This window comes from Castor canadensis, chromosome 5 (assembly GCF_047511655.1).
Source record: "Castor canadensis chromosome 5, mCasCan1.hap1v2, whole genome shotgun sequence".
Lineage (NCBI taxonomy): Eukaryota > Metazoa > Chordata > Mammalia > Rodentia > Castoridae > Castor > Castor canadensis.
The window spans coordinates 83,029,992-83,057,392 of record NC_133390.1 but is presented as its reverse complement, the minus strand read 5'-3'; the positions used below and the strand labels follow the sequence as shown (position 1 = coordinate 83,057,392).

At 41.0% G+C, this 27,401-nt stretch overlaps 1 protein-coding gene across 7 annotated transcripts in view; it reads left to right on the top strand.

Moving 5' to 3' along the window:
- The window catches only part of St6gal1 (ST6 beta-galactoside alpha-2,6-sialyltransferase 1), a 119,885-nt gene extending 92,864 nt beyond the window's left edge, over positions 1-27,021 (top strand). For all 7 annotated transcript variants that reach the window (XM_020171333.2, XM_020171334.2, XM_074073578.1 and 4 more), the window contains 4 exons: positions 3,242-3,339; positions 18,960-19,058; positions 20,423-20,597; positions 24,058-27,021. In XM_020171333.2, the coding sequence (XP_020026922.2) occupies positions 3,242-3,339; positions 18,960-19,058; positions 20,423-20,597; positions 24,058-24,299 (614 nt within the window). In that variant the 3' untranslated portion in view covers positions 24,300-27,021. The remainder of the gene's footprint in view (positions 1-3,241; positions 3,340-18,959; positions 19,059-20,422; positions 20,598-24,057) is intronic.
- The last annotated feature ends 380 nt before the right edge of the window (positions 27,022-27,401 follow it).

Genomic DNA, 27,401 nt, shown 5'->3' with positions numbered 1-27,401 from the left:
TTCATCCTTCAATAGCAAAGGATGGCTTGGGAAACAAGAATCCTATTCCTTTTCTTTATTATCCCAAGTCAGTGGCCTTTTCAAGTTTTCTTCTATCTGGGTGTGGCAGTGCATGCTTTTGTGGTACAGTGATTTAGGAGGCTGAGTCAGGAAGATCATGAGTCTGAGGCCAGCCAGGCTACATTGGCTCATAAAACAAAAGAAAACAAATAGAGTTTTCTTCTTTGACTTTAAAAACCAAATCCAAACTTATACCCAGGCCTCCACAGTCCTGCACTACCTGCTTCCTGCTGATTTCTTTAATGGCATCTTTGACTTTTCTTCCCTTCACTCATCTCCAGTCACGCCCTTACCCTGTTGCAGTCTTAACAGTGGCTCTGTCCTCTGGTTGCAATGGACTTCTGTGGGCCTTTTCCATGCCTGGCCATCCTTTGGGTCTCAGCTCCAAGGCTTTCCCTCAATCATCATATTATCAAAGGGAAATTCTCTCAGTGTGTCTGTCACACACTGAGTTTATTTACGTCATAGTCCTTATCACAACTAGTAGCTAGTTATCTTATACCTAAGTTGTGTTTATTTCTTATCTCTCTGTGCATTTAAATATAAGTTCTCTGGGGTCAAGGACTGTGTCTTTCTTGCTCACATGATCATCTCCAGTATGTAGAATTGTGCTAGGTATAGAGTAGGTGCTCAATCAGTATTTATTGAATGAACAAAATGATTCTCTTTTCTTATGGTCAACATCAAAGATCTATATCCTAAACCTTCTGTGTGGGATGTTCTCCATTCACCCCTCCAAACCTACCCTCCACCCTTTTCTCCACTTTCCCATCTGGCTGTGTTCCCTGGGAGTTCAGATTTTGGACTATGTCAATGGATTTTCCTTGCTTTTTGCCTTCTATTTGAAACCGACCAGTAGAAGCACTGACATAGAGCTGAGAAGGAGGAAAGTGAGGTCAAGGCATCTGTTTCCTCCAATGTTCCCTGCAGGGTAAACTCTGGCTGTGGCTTTCTCTTAACTGAAAGTCTCAGCCTCTGTCATACAGTCTCTCAGTCTCTGGGTCTTACTCTCCATTTTCCTTCAGGCCTACCAGCTCTGGGGGCTGGTGGAGAGGTTAGGGAATGGACTTCTTCAGCCTCCTTCTTGCTGGCTAGACATTAGCAGTAGCTGTGTTCCCCTCCCACTCCCAAAAGTGGCCCTCTTCAGCTCAGTATCTCTGCTCCTCAGGCCAGGGCACCCTGGCAATAGTAATGGTTTCTTGGAGCAGCCAACACTGAGTTGTGCTGATTTCCTTAAACTCAGGTTTGTAAATAGTTCTTTTACAAAACTCTCAATTACTTCTTTGGAGCTTGTCATCTTTCTGCTGGGGTTCTCACCAATAATGTATTCATCTGTGAAATGAGAAAGCTGATTAAGTGCCATTTCTGATGGAGCTGCATTTCTCATGTGATTATGACTGGTCACTTTGGAAACCAATGATTGACCCTGACAAAGTGGGTTGGAGTGCTGAGTTGTGTACAGATGTACCTCCTGCCCTATTTGCAGTTCAGTGTGTATGCCATGTAAGCTGATAAGATTTGGACTATGCTCATCTACTGTAACTTTCAAACCATTTTAATGACATGTTGTCCTTGGATTCAGGATAGGGGTCTGTTTCTCCTGTGAATGAGGCATCTGGGTTCCTGATGTTTAGTACCTATATTGGAATTTTTTTATTGTTGTGCAAGGTGGTGCTACATTGTGGCATTTATAAAGATTCTTACCATATTTCAAATATATCATACTTGAACTCACCCTTCCCACTATTTTCCTTTATCCTTCCTACTCCCATTCCTGGAATAGTTTCAACAGGTATCATTTTTTCCATTTATATACAGTGTACATAGTATTTGTACCATATTCACCCTCCTACAACCTTTTTCCACCTCTTCCTCTCTCCCAGTAGTATCAACCTTCCCAGGCATGACCGACCTATTCTGCCCTCTTGTTCTCTGATTTTGTAAAAGGAAAAAAATGACAGTTTTTGCTTGTTTAAGATGGCTACACAGGGAGTTTCCCTGTAGTACTTCCATGTATATGTGTATTATAGACTGATTTGGTTCATCTCCTCTATTTTTCTTCTTTTTACCTTAGTCTCTTTCTTACGGTTTTTTCAACCAATTTAAAAATTGTACATTCATTCTTGTATTGAGAGTACATCAACCATATTCAGCCATTAAGATAAAGAGGGGAGCTTTCATCTCTTGATTCTGTAGGCATCTCTTTCTAAGTCCTCTTGTATTGAACCAAATGTCTTTTGTTCCTCTAATCCTATCTTTGTGCATATAGAACAAACCCACATGGAGGGAGAAGGACAATAGATTGTTGTGCAGATTTTGTTGGTGAACTCCAAACTTGCTTAATCAAGTAATGTTGAGATGAGCTCTCATAGGATCACAGAGGCTTAGGGTTGGGATGGTTCCTACCTCCATCAGATTGGTCATTTCTAGGTATGGAAACTTCTCTAAGTCTTCCAAACTCTGGTTAAATAGCTATAAGGAGATAGGACTGTGGAAGTATTTAGGTGTGCTTAAGATGGTCTATTTGATCTTGACTAAATTTACTGTGGTGTATTATTACAAAAACAAAACCCAGAAAACACAGGATTTAGTTTATTCCTATGACCGCCTGTCCAATTTCTGCCCCACCAGATTTATGACCTTTCTTTAGGCCTCAGAGGCCCCTTAGGGGTTGTCTGGAATGACACAGTGAATTCCTTCTATTTTCAGACTATTGTATGTTTGTCCAAGTGCAATGGGTACTTTGCATTTATGGCATAGACTGAGCATATGGTAGTGTCTTCATTTTTCTGACATGGATAGAAGTATGATGTACTGGTGACACCTAGGAGAGTATTTGGTTTGTTCTGTTGATAAATAGAGCAGTGATTTCTCTGTAAAGCAGCACACTGGCCCTGTTCACTTTTCTGCTGTGCCATGGCCCACTGGCATTGACCAGATTTCAGGAATGCACCATATAGACCTCTGTACTCTTTCAGTGGCTGGCAGACAGGGTCTGCCTAGGGGCTTTACCTGGGCACCACACGAGTACAATTTTCCATGTTTCATGATGGGATAAAGGTCTGGAAGCATGACTGTCTTGCCCTTTCCCCTTCTTCCTGCCTTTGCTCCTTCCTGCTCTTCTCTGTTCCTGCATTTTCAAGCACTCATCACGTCTTTTCTATTTCCTTGTGGTTTATAGATGATCATGATGCAGTCCTGAGGTTTAATGGGGCACCCACAGCCAACTTCCAACAAGATGTGGGCACGAAAACTACCATTCGCCTAATGAACTCTCAGGTAAAATTTTTCTGTGCAATATGGAATGAGAAAAGGACCTCAATGTGGGCTCCAAAGCAAAATGTATCTACTAGGAGCACGACTAGATTGCAAGCTTGATTAAGTCTCTTGACTTTCCTGAGTCCCAGATTCTTCACTGGAGAAGGAGACTCTGATTCTATGACCCAACCTTGTGATGTATCCTGTAAAAAACCTGTACTATTTGTCTGCACTGATGGATGTGCCTCAGGGCCCAGGAAAGCAGAGTTCTGCTGTCCCTGTATAGCTATGAGGTCATACCTGGAATATCCTGGAATATGCATTAGGGACAACAGGGCAGAGGACATCCAGAGAAGAGGGTGGAGTGTTGTGAAAAGTAAATGAATAGAATTTATAGCTTTGTGGGCTATAAAACATTGTACAAGTATAAGATGCTATCACTATAGGATTTTGCGTAATGCACACTAGAATTCACTCATGCATTATTATTTCATGAGTTCCCTTAGATAAGTAGTTTCTAAAGTAGTTCCAAGTCGCAAACACTGGTTTCTCAATTCTAACAGAAACTTGAAGGTTCTTTTTCTTTTTGGAACTGGGGATTGAATTCAGGGTGTCTCATTTGCTAGGCAAGCACTCTGCCACTTGAGCTATGCCCTCAGCCCTTTTGCTTTTAGCTTTTCAAAGAGGGTTTTATGCTGAGTATGCCTATGCTAGCTTAGGACCATGATCCTCCTGCCTCTGCCTCCCAACTACCTGAGGTCATAGGTATGTACCACCATAACCTGCTGGTTTTTGAGATAATATTTTGCTAATTTTTCCTGGGTTCTCAAACTTCAAACCTCCTGTCTCCACCTCCAAAGTAGCTGGGATGTGTACCACCACACTTAGCTAGAAAGTTGAGAAGTATTCTCTGTATAGAATTCTGTTAATAGATTTAATTTAAGTCTCTTGACGTAATTAAAAATCTGGATTAAGGATATATAAAAAAATGCATGATAGAGTTCGGAGGAGTGGCTAAAGTGGTAGAGTGCCTGCCTAGCTATCACAAGGCCTTGATTTCAAACCCCTGTGCCACCAAAACACAAACAAACAACAGATACTAAAAAAGTCTGATAACTGGGCAAGATGGCCTAACCCTATAGCCCTAGCTATTCTGGAGGCTGAGGCAGGAGGATTACTTGAGCCCAGGAGTTTCAGGCCAGCCTGGTAAAGCTTGTCTCAAAGCAAAAAACCAAATTCCCACAAAAACTGCATGATAGGACTGCAAACCTGTTCACCTCACTCACAAGCACTAATGATGGCACGTCTTCTTGAGCCTTATATGTTTTATGCAAATGTTGGATCTCTATATACCTCCTTTGACTCCTGTGTATGGAACGAATCCCCTGGCACTGATCAGAAAACTTCTAGCAACACTTTCCTAGCAGAGTGTGCATGTTTCCTTTCCTTTTCTGTGTCTTTGTTTCTTTTTCTTTATTTTTTTTTTAATTTTATTTATTTATTTATTTATTTTTTCATTTTTCTTTTATTATTCATATGTGCATACAAGGCTTGGTTCATTTCTCCCCCCTGCCCCCACCCCCTCCCTTACCACCCACTCCACCCCCTCCCGTTCCCCCCCCTCAATACCCAGCAGAAACTATTTTGCCCTTATCTCTAATTTTGTTGTAGAGAGAGTATAAGCAATAATAGGAAGGAACAGGGGTTTTGCTGGTTGAGATAAGGATAGCTATACAGGGCATTGACTCACATTGATTTCCTGTGCGTGGGTGTTACTTTGTGACTTGTAGGAACTTACCAGTTAGGCTGAATCTGCTTCTTCAACACCATGCTTTCATTTTGAGGTCCATAGCCTTTTTTTTTTAAATGATGAGATATAGATTGAAAAACTTACCCTCTGCACATGTAGTCATCAGCTTCTTCCTCTAAGACCTTTTTTTTTCTTAAGAGAGTCATTTTCTATTATTTAGCATCTTCAGTAACTTCTAAGTGCTTCCAGTGCTCATGTACTGCTTCACCATTTATCTTTATATTACTTTTATTATTACTAGAAGAGGGAGAGTTGAAAGAAATGGTTTGGTTAGCAAGAGTCTCTCTGGAGCAAGGGGCATGGAGCTTGACTTCGAAAGAGGGGCGGGGTTTGGAGAAATCACAATGGGGAGGCCATTCAGAAAGTGGAACTAGTAGAAAAGGGATACACGGAGGAGAGGGAGTCATTCACCCAGTTTGGAGGTGGGTGTGTCCCTGTAGAGGGAGAGGAGGCTAGATCTCATTGCTGATCAGACTGGCAAGTTTGGAAATTCAGACAGAGGAGTTAGGACCTGGTCCCCTTTTCCTTTCTCATGCCTTTCACCACAGAAATTCTGGAGCTGGAGAGCATCTTTAGGAGCACACACACCTAACTTCTACTTCTGTTGAGATGACTAAATACTCAGGTAGAAACATTTATTGGCCATTGATTCATACAGCAAACACACACAGTACTGAACACAGTGTAGCACTCAGTAAGTACATGGTGTCTGCAGTTAGCTTGCCTGGAGTAGAAATCCGGTTCTGACTCTTCCTAGTGAAATTATGCCCAAGTTACTTACACCTCAGTTTGCTCATCTCTAAAGAGAGAGAAACAATAGCATTTTCCTGGCAGGATTATTACGGAGTATGAATTAGAAATTTCTGTACAGGGCACTCAGAGCAGGACTTGGCACATGTGTTGATAATATTAGCTGTTGATACATGCAGACAGTTGAGGCTGGAGGGTACATGGTGCACAAAAACTCAGCTTCCATTCTATGTTGCTTATAGATCCACCCACATAATTATACAAAGGAACATAAAGTTTCAACTGAGAACCTCAGAAGCGAGGGTCAGTGGTGCTAGGAGACCCCAGGACAGGGAGATTTGAGCTGTTCAGGGAAATCAAGATGGCTTCCTGGGGTAGGTGATACTTAGTTATGTAGGTAGAGTAGGAGAAGATGGGGAGGAAGTGGGATTAGTGCTTTTCAGCAAGAGGCAACAGTATAGGTAAGGTCCTGTTTGGAAAGGAGTCGGGAAAAGGGAGGACTTAAGAAAAGGTGGGTGGGTGTGGGAGATACAGTGATATAAAGCTGAAGGTAAGGAGAAGCCAAGCCATGATGTTGTGCCAAGGACTTTTCTTCTTTATGTCAGGATGGGATTTGCAGTTTGGAACCATCCCTATCTTCATGTAGTCAGAGAGACTGCAGAGGACAGAGAGACATAGTTAGGAGGATCTTGCAGTAGTCTCTGCTACAAATGCTGGTAGCTTGCACCAGAGTAGGAAGTGATGCTGAATGTGAGAAAAGAATGGATTTGAAGCTCCTGAGGATGTGCAGCCCCCGGGCTTTAGTGTTGTAGGAAGAGGGGAGGGAATGAGAAGTAAAGGGAGCAAAATCAGCCCAGCCTCTGGTTTGTGTAACTGACTCTCTGAAGGCTACTGAGGTTGGAAGTACTTGAAGGTGTTTTAGGTGGTGAGGGCTAGAGTTAGGGGGAGGGCAGAGATTTTTAAAAAATATGTTTCTAGACATGATTGATCTGACCTGCCTTTTAGATATCTGAAAAGAGATGTTAAGTAGGCATTTGTCTAAACAGGGCTGGGGTTTAGGACAGGTCTAAACTGGAGATAAACACCTGGAGACTGTATCTATGTGGTAATGCAGTAATGGAGTTAATGAGAATGCCAGGAGAGAGTGTGTAGAGAGAAAAGTCCTACCCAGGAGCTCTAGGTAACAAAAGCAGAGAGAGAAGGAAGGAGTGTTGAGCAGGAACCAATTTAGGTGAGGACTGAGAAGATTGACTTATCTTGGCCAGATGGAACCTGTTGGTGACCCTAGTGAGAACTGGTTGGGGAGAGTGAGAGTGGTGAAGCCAGAAGCCAATGAAACATATTGAGGAGTGAGTAGGAGGGGTAAATGAAGAATGCAAATGAGGATTGTTTTTTCAAGAAGGCTAGCACAAAAGGGGAGGATAGAGATAGGGCAACAATTTAAGAGAGTTGAGGATTCCAGGGCCAGTATTTATTCTTTTCACTTTTTAGATTTTATGCTTAAAAGCCAATGGTGGTGGTAGGAAAGGTTTCTAGGAAGGCAACAGAGGAGAAACCCTCAAATCTGTCTCTCTACCTTGATAACCATTGCACACAGATTCTGTCTGATAATACTACTTCAGAGTTAAAAGTTGGCTTGCAACATCCAGGGAAAGGTCTGGATGGTAAGTTGTGGTTAGTTTTGGTCAATTTCTGATGTTAGCACATAGCAGCCACCCACCCCCATCCCTTAGCCCCAGACTAGGCAGTTGTGCATGGAGAGCAGCCTACACACAGCTTATGGGAACCAGACTGGGAAATAAGGACCCTGTCCTTCAAATATTGGGAGTCTGTTCTCTCATTACTAATTATTGCTTCTTATTATGAGGTTCAGACAAAGAATTGGTGGCTATTTAAAGAGTGTTTAAAGAGTAGGTAGTTATTATGCGCCCCCCCCAATTGTTATAAGCACCTCTTCCTCTGACTGAAGAGACTTTCAGGAGATTTAAATGCCTATGGCTCCTTCTCCTTTACTCTTTTGGGAGCCAGATAATGAAGACAAGTTCACTTAAAATAACTTCATACATGGGGTGTGTTAGTCATTTTTCCATTATTGTCACAAATACCTAAGATAGTCAGCTTATAAAGAGAAGGTTTATTTTGGCTCACAGTTTTAGAGGTTTCAGTGGTTGGCTGATCCTGATAATTTGGGGCCTGTGGTGAGGCAGCACATCATAGCAAGGAGCAAAGTTGCTCATTTCATGGTTAGGACTGAGAAAAAGAGAAGGGAAGGGCCAGTGTCCCAATTTCCTCTTCACAGGGCATGCTGCTAATGACAAGAAGTCATCCCAGTAGGTCTCACCTCTTAAAGGTTCTACAATCTTCCAACAGTGTCATTCTAAGGAATAAGTTTTTTTTTTAATTTTATATTTTTATTTATTTATTTATTTTATTATTCATATGTGCATACAATGCTTGGGTCATTTCTCCCCCCTGCCCCCACCCCCTCCCTTACCACCCACCCCACCCCCTCCCTCTCCCCCCCATCCCCTCGATAGCTGGCAGAGCTATTTTGCCCTTATCTCTAATTTTGTTGAAGAGAGAGTATAAGCAATAATAGGAAGGAACAAGGGTTTTTGCTGGTTGAGATAAGGATAGCTATACAGGGCATTGACTCACATTGATTTCCTGTGCGTGGGTGTTACCTTCTAGGTTAATTCTTCTTGATCTAACCTTTTCTCTAGTTCCTGATCCCCTTCTCCTATTGGCCTCAGTTGCTTTTAAGGTATCTGCTTTAGTTTCTCTGCGTTGAGGGCAACAAATGCTAACTAATTTTTTTTTAGGTGTCTTACTTATCCTCACATCTCCCTTGTGTGCTCTCGCTTTCTCATGTGATCAAAGTCCAATCCCCTTGTTGTGTTTGCCCTTGATCTAATGTCTGCATATGAGGGAGAACATATGATTTTTGGTCTTTTGGGCAGGAACAAGCTTTTAAGAAGGGCATTTGGGGTCATTCCAAATCCAAACTATAGCATAAGGGAACTTACAAAGTTCCTGTGGGTGCTCAGAGGAAGGGTCAGGCTCAGAAAAGACCTGAGCAATATTCAAGTTCACACCTTACGCAATGCTAGGCACAAGTAGTCTATAGTAGTCAAAAATAGGAAGGCTTGGTGAAGAGGGATAGTCTGGCTTCCAGAGTCATTAGACTCAAATGTACGTTTTTGAGAAGAAAATCACAAGGCACACAAAAAAGCAGAGAAGTATGGCCCCATGCACAGGAAAAAAAGTAATCAATAGAAACTGTCTCTGAAAAAGAGATGTTAGCAGGTATGTTAGACAAACACTAAAATAACTATCTTAAAATGCTAAAACACTAAAAGAAAAACACAGAGGCAGTAAAGAAAATGATATGTGAACAAAATGGAAATATCAGTAAAGAGAAAAAAGCCTAAAAAAGAAGCCAAAAAGAAACTCAGAGGTATAAAAAAAATTCACAAGAGGGATACAAAGGCAGATTTGAACAAGTAGAACTAAGACTCAATGACTTGAAGGTAGGACTATAGCAATTATAAAGTGTAAAGAAAAGTGAACAGAGCGAGAGGAACCTGTAAGATACCATTAAGAGGACTGACATATTCACTGTGGAAGACTCGGGAGGAAAAGGCAGAGAGAAATGGACAGAACAAAGAGAATGTTTGAAAAACTAATGGCGAAGAACTTCCCAGATTTAGGAAAGACCTGAGTATATACAGCCAAAAAGCTCAACAAACTCCAAGCAGGATGAACCCAAAAACATGCACACTGAGAAGTGCTGTGAACAAACTGTCAGAAGCAAGAGAAAAGTGACTCATCTAATACAAGGTTTCCTCAGTAAGATGACTGGAGTATATATCACTAAATATTTTGAATGCCAGAAGGTGGTAAGCTGATGTATCCAAAGTGCTAAAAGAAAAAAAAAAAAAAGAAACCCCAGAAAAACAAAAACAGTTGTCAACCATATATCCTGTATCTGTAAAACTGTCCTTCAGAAGTGAGAGAGAAATCAAGGCATTCCCACATACATTAAACTGAAAGGCCTGTATTGCAAGAAATTCTGAAGAATGTCTAGCAGGTTGAAGTGATAGGGTACTAGGCAGTAACTTAAAGCCATAGGAGGAAGGAATAGTTATCTCAGTAGGGGTAAATATATGGACAGTTACAGAAGTTAGTGTTATTGGAACAATGGTGTGTAACATCATTTTTTGCTGGTACATGATTTAAGAGAATACATTTTTACTTATTTATTTATTTTCTACCAGTACTGGGGAAGGAACCCAGTGCTTTGCATGTATTAGGCAAGTGTTCTACCACTGAACTGCAATTCCAGTCCTAGACTAACACATTTTTAAAAAAATTAATTATTGTTCTAAAACTAGTGTTATTGTAACTTTTGTTTGTAGCTCCACATTTTGTTTTCTACATAAGGTAAACTACCGCATTTAAAAATGATTAGTTCATGTTTTTGAACACACAATGCATCATGGTATAATTTTATTTAGTCAACTGTTGAAAATTGTGAAGGCAGAGATGCTAAAGCAGAGCTTTTGTATGTCATTGAAATGAAGTTGTTATGAATTCCAATTTGAGTATTACAACTTTAGGATATTAAATGTAATCCCGTAGTTATTAGTTTTCCTTCTGTTACTAATTTCTAACTTTCCTGTTTTGGACAGAGAAGATACTTTGAATGCTATATATCTTTTTAAACTATTGAGATGGAATTTGTGGCCTAATGTGTATGTCCCACGTACACTTGGGAAGAATATGTATTCTACTGTGGTTGGGTAGTATCTCTCAATATGTCTGTTGGATCTAGTTGGTTTACTATGTTATTCAAAACCTCTATTTCCTATCATCTGTCTAGATTTCTACCAGTTATTGAGAGTGTGCTATTGAAATCTCCAATTATTATTAAAAACGTGAATATCACACAACATACCTTTGAACAACCAAGGAATAAAAGGAGAATCATGAGGGAAATTAGAAAAAAACTTAGATGAATGAAAACAAAAATGTAGTATATAAAGCTTAAGAGACGCAGTTGAAAGCACTGCTATTAGGGAAATTCTTTTTTTATAAAATCATTTATTCACACATGCATACATTGTTTGGGTCATTTCTCCCGCCCCCCTCCCCGCTCCCACCCTCTTTCCCACTCCCCTCCTCACTTCCAAGCAGAACCTGTTCTGCGCTTTTCTCCAGTTCCGTTGAAGAGTAGAAATAAGCAATTATAAGAAAGACATAGCATTTTTGCTGGTTGAGATGAGGACAGCTATACAGAGAGATTCCTAGCATTGCTTTCATGTACAAATGTGTTACAATCGAGGTTGATTCATCTCTAACTAATCTTTACACTGGTTCCTGATCCCCTTCTTGTGTTGACCTCTGTTGCTTTAAGGTTTCTGTATTAATTCCTCTGCAGTGGGGGCATCAAATGCTTTCATGTTTTGAGTTTTCTGTCCAACCCCGTACCTCCCGTATATGTTCTCCCCTTGTCATGTAACTCAAATCCTACAACATTGCTGTATTTGCCCTAGATCTAAAGACCGCATATGAGGGAGAACATACGATTTTTGGTCTTCTGAGTCTGGCTAACCTTGCTCAGAATGATGTTCTCCAGTTCTATTCATTTACTTGCACATGGTAAGATTTAATTTTTCTTCATGGCTGAGTAAAACTCCACGATAGGGAAATTCTTAACTCTAAATTCTTACATTAAAAATGAGAAACATTTCAAATTAGCAATTTAGCTTTGCAATTTAAGAAGAAGGACAAATTAAATCCAAAGCCTGCAGAAGGAAGACAATGAAAATTAGAGACAAAATACAGAAGAGTAAAACAGTAGAGAAAATCAGTGAATCTAAAAGTTGGTTCTTTGAAAAGATCAACAACATTGACAAACCTTTAGCTAATGAAAAAGATGGACTAAGAAAGAGAGAAGACTCTCTTCTAAAATCAGAAATGAAAGTGGGGACATTATTATAATTCTATAGAAATAAAAAAAGATCATAATAGAGTACTATCGACAATTGTACATCAACAGATAAAATAATCTAGATAAAATGGACAAATTCCTAGAAACACAAAATCTACCAAGACTAAACCATGAAGAAAATCTGAATATATCTATAACTAATAAAGAGATTGAATCAGTAATAAACAATTCCAGACAAAGGAAAACCCTGTACCTGAAGGCTTCACTGGTGGATTATACAAAACATTGACAAACTAACTTTTTCAAAAGCAAATAGGAGAAAATGTCCTTAACTTATTCTCTGAGGCCAACATTGCTCTCATACTAAAACCAGACACTAGAGAAAAGAAAGCTATAGATATGTCCCTTATGGATTTATTTAAAAATCTTCAATAAAGTACTAGCAGATTGAATTAGATGGTACATTAAAAGGATCAATAACATGACCAAGTGGACTTTATTTCTGGGATGCAAGGATGGTTCAACAAAGAAATGTTTACCAACATAATATACTGCAATAATTGAATGAAGGAAAAAACCCAGTGATTTCAATTGAAGCACAAAAAACACTTGCTAACATTCAACACCTTTCATGATTTAAAAAAACCCTCAGTAAATTAGAAATTGCAGCAAACTACCTTAACATAGTAAAAGCCATGTATGAAAAACCCATGACAAACATCACACTGAATGATGACAGAATGAAAGCGTTCTTTTAAAATTAGAAAAAAGGCAAGGACACTTGCTTCTGCCATCTATACTTAACATGTTAGAAATCCTGACCAGAGCAATTAGGCAAGAAAAAAAAGGCACCTAAATAGGGAAGGAAGAAATAATATTGCATCTGTTCACAAATGATATGATCTTATTTGTGAAAAACCCTAAAGATTCTCCCCCCCTCAAAATACTGTTACTAATTTAATAAAGTAGCAGGATCCAAAGTCCACACACAGAAAGCAGTTGAATCTTTACACAGTATACACCAACAATTAGCAATCAAAAGAGGAAACTAAGAAATAATTTCATTTGCAATAGCATTGAAAAGAATAAAATAGTTAGGAATTAATTTAACCAAGGAAGTGAAGACTTGTATAAAGAGTACTGCAAACATTTCTATCAAAAATTAAAGAATACATAAATGGAAAGATAGCCAATTTCAATTTGATACAATAATACTGTAATATAATATTTAATAAATGCAATATGTAATACAACATTAAATTTACTTAAATTAGAAGACCTAATACAGGTTGAGCATGCCTTATCCAAAAATTCAAAATGCTTCAAAATCTGAAACTTTTTGGTCATCAGCATGATACCACAAGTGGAAAATTCTACACCTGACCTCATGTGATGTGTTACAGAGAAAAATGCAGGTGTATACAACAAATATTGCATAAAATTACTTTCAGTCTACGAGTAAAAAGTATATATGAAACTGAAATGAATTTCATGTTTAGAGTTGTATTCCATACCCAAGATATCACATTATGTATATATAAATATTCCAAAATGTAAAAAAACCCTGAAAATCCAAACATTTCTGATCCCAAGCATTTTGAATAAATATATACATCCTCTATTTTTAAGATGTTAATATTATCCCCAAACAATCTACAGATGCAATACAATCATAAGAAAATCCTAATTCGTGATTTTGCAGAAACAGAAAAACCCATCCTAAAATTCATATGGAATCACAGAGGACCCCTAAATAGCCAAAACAATCCTATAAATGAAGAATAAAGCTGGAGGACTCACACTTCTTGATTTCAAAACTCATTCCAGTGCTTCAGTAATCAAAACAATGTGGTATGAGTTGAAAGACAGACAAACCAGTAAAATAGAATAGAAAACCCAGAAATAAACACTTGCATATAAATTATTTTTACCCAATGTGTTGTGTTAAGATTGTTCAGTGGAAGAAAAAACTTTTCAAGAAATGGTGCTGGGAAAACTGGTTATACACATGTGAAAGTGTGAAATTGAACCATTATCTAAAATCATAACACAAACAATTAACTCAAAATAGATCTATGTCCTAAAAGTAAGACCTAAAACTATGACACTGCTAGAAATTGCATTATTTAAAAATGGCTACAATGATAAATTTTGTTATGCATATTTTGTCACAATGAAAAGGATTTTTTTTAATCACTGGGGAGAAACCAGTTGATAGAGGGAGAAACTGAATATACTGAAAAAGAGGAGATAGCAAGTAATTGCAGAGACAGTGATGGGGACTGAGCCAAAGCCCAGTGGAGGATTGACTCTAGCAGGAGGGAGAAAGGAGAAAGAAGGCTGGGAGGGGTGTTGCTGGAGGCAGTTTAGGATGCAAAGTTGGAGGCAAGGCGCTGATGGAGGAAGGGGTGGTTTTGGTAGAGGAGTTTCTAGAAAAAGGTCTGAAATTGTCATTGAGAAAGAGTGGGGGAGCAAGTAAACTCCCAAGAAATGGAATGGGATTCACAGGCGCTGCTGGGCCACTTTGAGGTTGAAGAGCATGAAATTAGACAACTTATAGCAGCTCTCTTCTGAGATGGGACTGTGTTTGTTCAGCTCCCTGTGCTACCACCCTACAACCACTCATGTGGCACAGGACAAGATTATGTGTACGTGGTTGTGACAAAGTCATGGGACAAAAAGGTGCTTTTCTTATTGAGAAGGTGGCTTTTTACAGAGAACAGTGTCATATGGTGAAGTTTTGACACAGCAGACCTATTTATGCCCTTGCATCAGATGTTGTTATGAGATTGAACAGGAAAATGGTGCAGTTAAATGTGGGTCTTTAAATAAATCCAGTTTTGACTATGCTGTCAGGTTTCTGTGAAACTCAACTGAACACCTGCTGTGCTCAGTGGGCCTGAAAGAAAAGATAAATGGGTAAGAAGACACAGTGGTTTCCTTAGAAGCTTTTGAACTCTCAGGGGAGAAAAAACCTACCTCCTATGCTTAGCCACAGGATGTGCTGGTGAGTTCAACCTGAACATTCCCAGATACTTAATGGGGCTTATCCTGAAATAATAGTGGGTGCCATTTATTAAATACTGTCTTAGGGCCTTCCATGTCTTATCTCACTTGATTTTTATGGCAACCTCGGGGGACCTGGACATCATGTTACTGTAGTTCTCTTAGGTTCAAAGAGTTTGAGTGCTCCAGCAGCCTGGACAGTAAGCAATAAATTAAAGGTTGAGTCCAGGTCTGTTTGCCAACAGATGAATGCTTTTCTCCTTCCTCCCTCCTTCCCTTCCTCCCTCCCTCCCTTCCTCCCTTTTTCCCTCCTTCCCTCCCTCCTTCCTTCCTTCATCTCTCTTGTGGTACTAGGAATTAAACCCAGGGCCCTGCGAATGCCCGGCAAACGCTCTTCCACTGAGTTACAAGCTGAGCCTCCAAAGCTTTCTTTACGCTCCAATTTTCCTTCTCAAGATTTGGATAGGTATTGGCAAAGGCAGGGTGCGTTGGGGATGTGTGTGTGTGTGTGAGTTTCCATCAATGACAGATCTAAAAATAGCCAGGGTGGGGTGGGTGGTTCTGATGGAACTCCTTTTATGTAGTATTTTGGTATCATGATTTGGAAGTAAAATGTAAACATGATTGGTATCATGAGATCTGTGGGTTTTTGATTTTGATCCAGCAGGCACATTTTAAGTCACTGATCTTTTTCAGAATTAGAAAAGAGCTGTGACTTGATATTAGACTCAGCTTGCCTTCTTATTACAAAGCTCTAGGTTACAAGTGGTTTTTAACATTTCAGAGCTGCTGTCAGTCTTCTTTTCCAGACAGAGAGAACCTGCTGCCAGCAGCTGTCTTCTGAACTGGGCCTGTGTGGTACACCCATCTGGTGTGTAGCCAGCTGGCCTGGGTTCCATTCAGCCAAGCAAAGAAGTGCCCACAAAATCCCTGCCTAGTATAAGGAAGAGCAGGAGAATGCAATTTCCTCCCGTCAAGGACCTTAGTTAAGGAGAAAAGACTCCACACCTACCTCCCACCCATCACACACACACACACACACACACACACGCACACACGCACACACACACACACACACACACACACACACCCGAACAGCAGTTTTCAGCATGGGGTTCTTTCCATGACTGTTGAATTCTAGAAGAGCATAATCAAAGCCTATAGCTTAGAAACCAGCTCTCTTTATCTGACCCTATGGCTTCTTTTTAGCTTGGCCACCACCCATAACCAGCATTTACATTAGAATCTCACTCGACTTCAAAACCTTTATAATTCAGGGTGATTTACTAGGAAGTCTTGCTTCTCTGCTCATGAGGGATATAAGTTTGTGATTTTCCTTTCTTATAATGTCTTTATCTGGTATTTGTTATCAGGATAATGGCTTCATGGAGTTAAGTTTTTCCTCCTCTCCAAATTTCTGAAGAAGTTTATATAGAATTGGCATGATTTCTCTTTTTAAGTGTTTGGTAGAATTTGCTCTTAAAGCCATCTGGGTCTAGATTTTTCTTTGTGGGACGATTATTAGGTATAAACTCAGTTCATTTAATAGATATAGGGCCAGTCATGCCATCTGTTTCTTCTTGACTGAGCTTTGGTTGTTTATATCTTTTAAGGAATTTGTCCATTTCTTCTAAGTTACTTAATTTATTGGTATAAGTTGTTCCTAATACTCACTCATTGTCCTATTAATATCTGTAGAATCCATAGTGATGTCACATCCTTTGAGGTGATTCAAATAGTATTGAAATCACAGAACTGAAAAGGACTTTGGAGATCAACTAGCCATTCATTTATTCCAAAAGTTCTTATTGATCACTTAGTCTATGTCAGACATTGAGAGGTACTGAGCCTTAGCAACCCAGTAAGATGGACAGAAAAAGACATACTCCATCATTTCATTGTACAAATGAGAGAACTGAGGTCAGAGGAGAAACCTGCATAAATTGAATCGAGGTTAGTATCACAGTCTGCATAGGCTGCATCCCTGCTAACGGTGGCCTAGGACTGTCTAGTGATACCTTCCAAATCCATTTTTTTCTCATTTCCATCTTACTTATCCATCTCAGTTATTTTCTAGTTCTCCTGTTATAAAATAGATTATAATGAAAGTAGATAGTTTTGTCCATTTTATTCAGTACCGACCCAAGGACTTACAGTAATGCCATTTGCATAGTGGGTGTGCAATAAATATGTATGAAGTATAATCTAGATAATATTCTACTCATTCAGTGGATTATCTCCAAACTTCCTCTATTTTTTTTTAAGTTTTTGAACTTTTTACTTGGAAATACTTCAAAACTTTCAGGAAAGTTACAAGACTATAAAAAATACAAAGAATGTATATATGTCCTTATCAAACTCACCTTGTAGCCTCAACAATTCTCTCTTCTCTCTGACTTCACTTTTTACCCATCTGAGAAATGATGTTTTCATCATTTCCTCAGAAATATTCCAGATGTGACATGCTACAACTCAGATAAAAAGCAACAACTTTACATGATACTTCCAAACTCTTCATCAAATGCTTTCTGTGACACCTCCTCCCAAGAGTGTGGGTATCCCTTCCCTCTGTGTGAGGCAGCATTTGAAGTATGGCCTCTGGAGCCAGGCAGATGCTCAAAGTCAGACTCCTGTACTTATAGGGTATATGACTTGGACATGTTATTTAGCATATGTAAGTCTATTTTTATAAAATAAGCATATTAATACTTACCTCCTATTGCTGTTATGGATATGAACTGATAGAATATATGAAAGCACTTAGTATGTAGTGAGCATCATTAAATGGTATGTGTCATTGTTAGCATTCATTGTGAAGGAGAGAGCTTTGTGTATCTGTCTTAGGGATTTCTGAGGACAGTGAAACCATAGATCCTAGGAAGGTCTCTGGGAGCCAAAAGATACTGCAACTGGCTTCCTGCTTTGCATACTAAAAGAATTGCTGGAGAGGGGCTGTGTCAGGGGAAGATTGCTTATTTACTTATGTATTTATTTATTTGTTTTTACAATACTAGGGATTGAACTTAGTGCCTTGCACTTGCTGGGCAAATGCTGTACCACTTGAGCCACAAACCCAGTTATTTTACTTTTAAATTGTTTTTCAGATAGGGTCTCATACTTTTATCTGGACTGGACTTGAACTGTGATCCTTCTGTCTATAATTCTTGAGCAGCTGGGATTATAAGTATGTTCCACTACACCTGACTCCAAGAGGAGATAATTTTTTAAATCTTAGTTATCATTTATCCTCCTGATGATGTACAAATTACCTGGCCTTAGCACTCCATATACACAGGGACATAGCTAAACAAAAGACACTGCTTTCAGTAACCAGGTATTTTGGGGTACATATGGGGTAGGATGAGGGTAGTGATTGCAGTCAGAATTCTGCCTTGGAAAGCATATATAGAATAGTATGGAGAAGGCTCTCTGTCTCTGGGCCTTCATGTCATCATCTCAATCATGTTTGTTTTATATGACCTTATTTGCCAGAAGCCTGCTCCACCTTTGGACTGTAGAATGGCAGGATCTCCTAAAGAAATATAATGCTTCCTTAACCCCCACCCCCACCCCATGGCTTCATAGGTGCTGGAAGGGATTTCCAGATGTCAGGTTTTGTTTTTGTTTATTACATTGGTTTTTGTTTTTCTAAGACAGAGACTTACTATGTATTCTAGGCTGGTCTCCAAATCACTATGTAGCTCAGGCTGGTCTTGAACTTGGGATCCTTTTGCCTCAGTCTCCTGAGTGCTGGGATACAAGTATGTATTACCACACCCAGCTTTCAGAGATCATTTTTATTATATGAGGCTCTCAACCCTTGCCCACCCCCTAAGGTGTGACTTCAAAGGACTAGGATACTATGCCATTTTCATTGTGCCCTCAAAGTCTGAATAGAACCCTTCCTTCTCTCTGGTTGATGACTTATGATCAATATTTTTTCAGGTAACATAGTTCAGACTGGCATTGTTACCTACCTCTCACTGAAGTTAAGTGCTGCACCACCTTGGCCTCACAGGGGCTCTGAGCCTAGGTGGTACCTAGTGATATGATGGTTATTACTGTGAACCAAATGTTTGCATGTAAATGTCCAACTGACAGCTCCTCTCTTTCTTCCTGCAGTTGGTCACCACAGAAGAGCGCTTCCTTAAAGACAGTTTGTATAACGAAGGAATCCTAATTGTGTGGGACCCATCTGTGTACCATTCAGATATCCCAAAGGTAAGTGAGTATCCGTCAGAAATAGAGGTCAAGTCCTCTATTTGCCTATAGATTTTCCTATGCTCCTTGGTTTGTAGAGTCATGGCTGAGCTGAACCATTCCTAGCTGTTTGAGTTTTGGGGCACTCCATTTCATCTTGACTAGCAGATTCAAAAGGGTTCCTGTCCATGCCCTGCCTTGCATTGCCATGGATGTATCTCCCAATTACAGCATGCATTGGGAGTAATAGTGGCTGGGGTAGAGAGTATTCATTAATGAAGTTATGCCTCCTGAACATCAGCGGGAATAGATGATGGTTACTGTTTCTCCTACCAATAGTGTTATGTACTTCTGTCTCATACATCTAGTTTCTAGAATTCTTCTCACTTCACTCTCATTAGTGTGTAAAGAAGTAGATGAAGCATGGTTGTTTCCCATATGGGGTGACCAGAGTGTGGATAGGGGAAGTCACCTGCCTCAGGACTCAACTTCCTAAGTAGAGGTCCCAGATCTGCAACATCAGCTATTTCAGGGAAGATGACATGAGCCACAGGCCAGCTGGATCCTCAGGCCCACGGGAAGAGTCCTCTCACTGTCTATTATGCACGTTGGTTGGCCTCTTCCTGACATGAGTTGCACTGGTCTCAGAAGAATGGCTTTAAAGAGAGAGGACAGACAACACTGCTCTTGGGACATTTAATTCTTAAGGTAGATCCACCAATAGCTAATAGGCTCTGTGTCATTCCTGACACCCTCACTATTTCTGTCTCTATAGTTTTGTACTTATCTCATTTAGAACTCAAAGTTACCTAAGTTGGGAGAAGTATACTGAAATATATAGATGTAGAAACTTATGCTCCAGTTTTCTCCTCTTCAAAAATAAGAGTAGCCAGGTGTGGTGGTGTAAGCCGGTAGTCCCAGCTACTTAGGAGGCTGAGACAGGATTGCTTGAGCTCAGGAGCTTGAGGAAAGCTTGGACAACTTATCAAGACCCTGACTTAGAGAGAGACAGGGAGAGAGGAAGAGAGCCAGAGACAGAGAGAGAGACAGAGGCAGACAGAGAGACTGAGGAAGAAAAGAAAAGATGGGGATAGATGGTGCCTAGACCTCCTTTCAGCTCTAAAACCATTTTTAGATGCTGTCCTGAAGTCTGAAGCTGTGTCAGGGGCATCGAGTCCAACATTCCCCTAATCACAGAGTAGACGCTGGGCCCCACTGTACTGGTGAGAGCTGTGATGTGCGGCCGTTCCTAGGGGAGGGCTGCGCCTCAGGATCCTGCCCTGATCCCTTCCCTCCTGAGTCCTCTGTTGAGAGTGACTGCTTTATGAGGAGCACCAGCATAGGCACATTTCTCTCCTACAGCAGACTGTTTCCTTCTTTTTCAGTGGTACCAGAATCCCGACTACAATTTCTTTAAGAACTATAAAAGCTATCGCAAGCTGCATCCCAACCAGCCTTTTTACATCCTCAAGCCCCAGATGCCTTGGGAGCTATGGGACATTCTTCAGGAAATCTCCCCAGAGAAGATTCAGCCAAACCCCCCTTCCTCTGGGATGCTGGGTGAGTCCACGGCTGGGAGAAATTCTCGTGTGCTTTTTTTCTAGGGGTCTCATCCATTCATTCATTTTTTTGTTTGCAAGAAAATTACTAAGATTTTGCTCTGCTGTTAAACCCTGTCAAGTTCTATCTAAAATATGGAGATAAATAAAATATAATTATTCTCCTTTAAGATGTCTACTGTGAGAATTCAGACAGGTGTCTGAGGTGACATTCAGTTTGAGCCTGGTGTCTTCAGAGAGAAGACCACATCTACCTGAGCAGTCAGAGATAGCTACACGGAAGAAGTAGTGTTGAACTAACCCTTGGAGAGTGGAGGATTTGACAGGTGGAGATGGATAAAGAGAAGCACATAAGCAAGAAGAGGAGGGGGGGGGAAACAGGAGGAGCAGGGCTGGACCTTGGATGGAGTGAGATTAACAATTTAGGGGATATCCCAAGACTCATTAATCATGACAAATAATGCCATATCTTTAAAAATCAAAACACCAAAAGTTATTATGGACAAAATATTACATATTTAAATAAAGACAGAATTAGTAACAGTGTTGTGCAGAGTTGTATAGAACTTGAGGCAAAGGAAAGGTCAGCAGTACCACTCTTGGCTCTATGTATTTACCCTAGTGGGTGCCTTAGTTGTAGTCCTGGGAGAAAAGTGGGCAGGCACACTTGCCTGGGTGTGGGGGTGTGTAGGAGCTGTAGGAACTAGCCTAGGATGGGCTAGGGAGGGTCCTGAATGCCGCACAAAGGCTCTCTTCTTAGTCTTTCTCTATATCTCTCAGACCTCGTGGTCCATTGGCCTTTCCCCCTCTCTCTCTTTAGCTGGACCACTGAGCCATTTCCATGAAGCTGCAGGTTCTCTGTGTGCACAGCGATGGAAACTCTTTCCCTGGACTCTCACCAGATAGCCTCATCCACTCACTACTGTCTGCCTACTCCCCTTACTAGACTCCAGACTCTTTCAGGGTTGTATCTGTGTTTAACTTATCTTTGTGGGTCTGGCATGGTAAACACTTCCAGTGTAAATAAGTTTGTTATTAGAGGCACTCCTCATAGAGAGAGATTGTGGCTCTTGCAGTGGTACTGAAACTGGAGTTTTGGACCCCAGGCCACATGTCAGGTTTGACCAGTTGCTCCTATAAATAAAGAGACTGAAAAAGGAGGACTGAGAAAGGAGATTTATTACCCAGCCCAGGACACACCATGGGAAGAGGCAAAGTAAGCACTTAGCCCATTTTCAGCCATCTTCTTCAGACATAAGCTTCAGCTTTAAATAGACAAAGAATTAGTGCAGAGGACAAAAGATATGTATAGCTAAACAGCCCAGTCACAGGTGTGTCCTTGTTCTTCAGGGGTTTGGAGAGGTGTTCTATTCTAAGAAGGGTCTACTGTTGTTATGGTAGTTGCCATCCCTTGTCATAAAGATATCATCAGTCCTGTCCTTCCTGGAACTCAAGGTGATTTCAAAGTGACTGCAAAGAGAATGGCTTAGAGCAAAAACAAATACAAAACTGAGACATGGATGCCAAGCTTTTCTCCTGCTTTTAGTTTATTTGTGGGCCTAAGTGCCGAAGTAAGAAGTTCGTGCTTTTCAGCAAAAGCAATTTAAGCACCTCTTCGTATCTTTTGCTTCAGCTTTTGGACAGATGCACTTGAGGCTCTTCCTGGAACTTTTCCAACAGGAGCAGTTGGCATCCTGAGGAACATAGCTTCCTGCTGCTCCACCCTTGCCTTTTGCCTGTGCTGTTACTTCTACTACCAGTTCTCTTCTCTGTTCTGCCTTTGGCCACTGCCCTCCACCCCCTCACCAGTGCTCCCAGGAGCTTTTGGGTCTTCTGGGAGCAGTGCTCTCTTCTGTCATTCCAAGATGTGCTTCTACCATGCCTACATCAGTTAGATGCCAGAGCTGTCTTCTCTGAGCCAGGAGCAGCCAGAGCCCAGAACTGGGGCTTTCCCCATATCTGATTCTTCTGGAACAAAGCTGCTGTTAGCAGTTTGCAGTTTTGCTCTCAACTGAAAGCTGCTCCAGGCCGGGAGCAGGTGGCTCATGCTTGTAATCCTAGCTACTTCGGAGGCAAGATTGGGAGTATCGCAGTTTAAGGCCAGCCTGGGCAAATAGTTTGCAAGATCCCATCCCCTAAATAATCAGAACAAAATGGACTGGAGGCATGGGTCAAACAGTAGAGCATCTGCTTTGCAAGGCAAAGCTCGGAGTTCAAACCCAAGTCCTACCACCATAAGAAGGGGACTAAGGTAGAAAGGAGAAAAACAGAGGGGATGATCTATACTACATATATACATGGAAGTGTCACAGTGAAACAGTCTGTATAGCTATCTTAAACAAACAAAAAATGTCTTATTTTTTTTTCAAAAACAGAGTAGGAAGGTAAAACAGGTCCTCTCTGGGGGGTTGGAACCAGTGGGAGGGGGGAGAATATAAGGAAAGGATGTATAAGGGTGAATGTGGTGGAAATCTTATGTATCATGAGTCACAATAGAAAAATGAGACCTGTTGAAACTATTCCAGGAATGGGGGGAGGACGGATAAAGGAGAATGATGGAGGGGGTGGATTTAGCTATGATATAGTGCAAGAACTTTTGTAAATGTCACAATGAACCCCCAGTACAACAATAATATGATAATAAAAAATAAAATAAATTAAAAAAATAGAGAAAACTGCTACTCAAAGATATGGATAATAAATATTAATAACTAATAAAAGTTGTCTTAGAACTATGTTCTTATTTAATCCTAGTGATAACCTTTGCAGTGGCAGGGTTAGATTTTCTCTCCCTTGGAGCAGAACTTGAGGTCCAGAGAGGAGACATTTCCTCTATAAGACAACTCAGCCAGCTGGGGACAAGTATGGGCGATAGCATGAGTCCCCTGCCTCCTTGTTGGGCTTGTACCTCAGTGTTCTGCACAGCCTCCCCCAGAGAGCACCAGTACCTCCTTTATTCCCATATCCCTACCAGAATGAGCAGAGACCATCAATATAGACCATGGGATGCTACTTTTCCAACTGCACCTCCTCTCAGATTCCTTCCTCTGCACACCTTCCTGCAAGTTCTCTGGATTGCACCATCCCCAAGACTCCTGCAGGATGTAAAAGTGCTAGGAAGTTTTAACTACACATGATGGCATTGTCTCCTCCAGTTGACTTGTCCTCTTCCTTCATAGCATATTCCATTAATAAATTCATTAATTGATGGAATCTTTTAATCTACTAGCTTGAGAGAGGACCAATCGATCATGCCACAGGCCCTGTCCTAGGTGCTGGAGATAAAAAGTTGCCTGGGTCATGTACAACCCTGTATCACCAGAACAACTCCAACTGGGCTTCACAGTAATAAATAGAAACTCCAGGTGACATCTCTCCACATTCAAAATCATGAGATCTTGCTCCCACTGGAGCTCTGGTGTGGGATGTTGAGCATGACTCACCTCTGTTCCTCTCTCTAGGTGTCATCATCATGTTGACGCTGTGTGACCAGGTGGATATTTATGAGTTCCTCCCATCCAAGCGCAAGACCGATGTGTGCTACTACTACCAAAAGTACTTTGACAGCGCTTGCACGATGGGTGCCTACCACCCACTCCTCTTTGAGAAGAATATGGTGAAGCACCTCAATGAAGGCACAGATGAGGACATTTACCACCTTGGAAAAGCCACACTGTCCGGCTTTAGGACCATTCACTGCTGAATGTAGGCCCTTATTCTCTATCAGGCATTTTATGGCTGGCCTCCCTGGGAAGACCATTTTCCTGAAAAATCTCAGGCTGCTCCTTGCACTCTACGGGCTTTTGTCAGCAAGAGCTCTGGGGCTTCTGGAGCCTGAAGGCAAGAAACCAAGCCCCAACCTTCCCTATAGCCACAAAGAATGTGTGAGCCCAGATCTTTCCCACACATGGATATATACACCTAACATTCTCTCTAGACCACATCTTTCCCTTTTTTCCACATAGGTAGATGCAAGATCTATCTTTCCCACAGGGCTGCCAAAGCTGGGCTTTATTTTTTTTCCAACTGAATGATATCATTCTCACAAACCAACGCTCTATATGTTGCTTAAAATCTTGACCTAAGTATTGATTTCATGTTTTAAAGAAATTTTTCCAAATCATGATTGTGCCAGGTGTAGGGTGGCTGGGGGTAAGAGTCAGGGGGGAAATAATTAGTATGAGGCATTAGAATTATGGTTAATCCCTCCAGAGCAAAGTTGCTCTGTTCTAAGGATATGGTTGCCATTACTCAGGCTAGTTGGGTAGTCCTTAGCCTGGGTGCTTAGGAACAAAGGGTCTTGATTAGCCCACTTGTATCTCCAGGTGAAGAAAGGCACAGTCCCTGTCCTCAAGTTGCTCACAGTTTAGTGGAAGAGAGAGACATCCAGCATGAGCTAACATTCAACGTGCTTCATGCACAGAGCTACAGAGAGAGGGGCCTGCTGTCTGTGTACCCAGAAGGGGCCAACTCTACTGTGTGGATCATAGAGTTGAGGCATTGGGGTAGAACAATGAGAAGCATGTCAAGTAGATTTTATCTGAGTCATTTGAGTTGTGTTTTCCTTTATCACCAATATTTTATTTCCTAAAACCTGTCTGAACATAGAGACTCAAGATATTTTTTGAGGAAGCTCCCTACCCATGTTGGCACCAAATACAGTCCTACAGCAGATATCATGCAAGCTATATCCCCCAGACCTTGATTTCTGCAGGTTCAGCTTGGCCTGCCTCTCTCCTGCCAGCTGGGTTTGCAAACTGTCCTCCATCTCTTCATTTTTAATGCCCACCCCCCACACTTACTTCTATTGCTACCTTTTTTTTCTTCCTTTAGAGTGCTCCTTCCCCTTTCTAATTACTTTTCATCATTTTCTGCTTTAAAAGTACCCTTACCACAATTTCTTTGACCTCATGAGCCTTTCCTGAAAGGTCTCTCAGGAAGTAATGGTCTGGTTTTCTAGGACTTAGGTTAGTTACTCTTAGAAGTTAAAACCCTAATCATAATTGATCCTTACAAGGGTTGAGGTATGTGACATGACATCAGATTGTCATGCCCTTCACCCACTCCCTGCAAGGGAGCAACAACAAAGTCTCTGGGTGGAGGCTGCCCATTGTGATTTGCAAACAAGTTCCCCAGATGTTTTGGCTAAGCCCCCTCCTCCTTGTGTGGAACCACATGGGCCCATCCAGTCCCTGGTGTGGAATAGTTAAGTCACTTCTTTAAGCACAAAATAATGCTGTAGAATCAGATATTCTAGACCCAGGCATCTGGGCTCCCAGGGCTGACCCCACATGCTCAAAAGGCTCCAATGTTTGAGTTCCAGGCCAACCATCTTGAGCTAGTCTGTCCACTTACTGCCAACCCCTTGGCTTATGGAGGCAGTAGAAAGAGCCCTGGAGTGAGAAGCCCTGGGTTTTCTGTTTGATGCTCCCTGCTTACTTGCTGTGCCACTTTGGGCAAATTCTCTTCCCTGAGCCTCTGTTGTTTCTACATCTGCAAAATGGGGGTGATAATCCTACCTCACAGGGCTGTTGTGAGAATTACAGGAAAACACCTGTCCTGGCTGTATACCTGACCCATAGGAGCCCAGTACATGCTGATTTCCTTCCTCCCTTTTATGAAGGGCCTTCTTTGTGATCACACTGGGACTGAACCTTGCTGTGAGGAGGGACGGTTAGGAGGGGATCAGGGGCTTCTCTCCTCAGGGAATTAACTATTCTATTGGGAGACAACTACTCAACTTGAAACACCCAGGAAACTATTGAGTCAGTGATGTAGAACATGTGTATCTTTCTCCTTGCCTGTAGCTCAGGTCTGATTCTTCTTGGGATGGGTAGAACACTTGGGCTGCTAACTACTGTATAGGCTGAGTCTTTACTCTCTCTGGGCCGGTGAATTTTTTGCCATGCTCTATGTTCTGATTTGACATGCTCATGGAATGTCTGGAAGGTGACATTCTGTCAGCAGGAGGTAACATGTTGTGTGGAGACTGAGATTACACTGGATAGAATCTAGTTTTTAATTATTAGTAATTTAATAGATTAAGTTAAGTATGATTCTGAAGTCTGCAGGACTTTGAATTCTGTGTTCTGTAAATGTGCAAATTTTGGTAAAAATCCAAGAAAGATGGGGTGTTGTTGGTCTGGTGACATATTTAATATTTGTGACAGATAATTTAAAACTTGTCAGAATGCTGCAAGAAAGCCTCTGTCTACATGGTGTTCTGTCTTCAGCCATCTATTCTTTCTATATCATGAGATCCTTCTGAATCCTTTTACCAATTAAATAAGCTAATGCTCTTGGTTTGGAGCTGAGACATTAGTCTCAGAAACTTGTGAAACATGCCTAAGCTAATTCTGAATTACCCAAAGATTATGTAAAATTTTAAAATAAAGGTGTTTTTAAAAAAAAAAAAAAAAAAGGTTCCTTCCTCCTTTTACACCTGCTAAGAGAATGATTGTTAATTACTGACTTCCATGTCAGATGAGGACACAGCTGGGATCCAGAGTCCCCAGGCTTCCCCCCACTAGCTCTCTGGCTCTAGCCTTCCTCTTCAGTACTCCAGGAGAAGGGTTTGCTTATTTATTTGGAAAGATAGCATCTTTGAATATTGACTGGTTTTTTGATTTTTCTTCTTTTGCTCTTGCCTGGATTCAGATAACTAAGCTATTGTTCACCTCACATCTCAGAGATGTGATAGGGCAGAAAGCAGAATGAAAGTTTAAGCTTTCCTCAACTTGTGAGTTCTTAAAGAAACTGTACTGAGAACATAGCAAACTGTTTGGATAAAAGTCTTGAAGAAGAG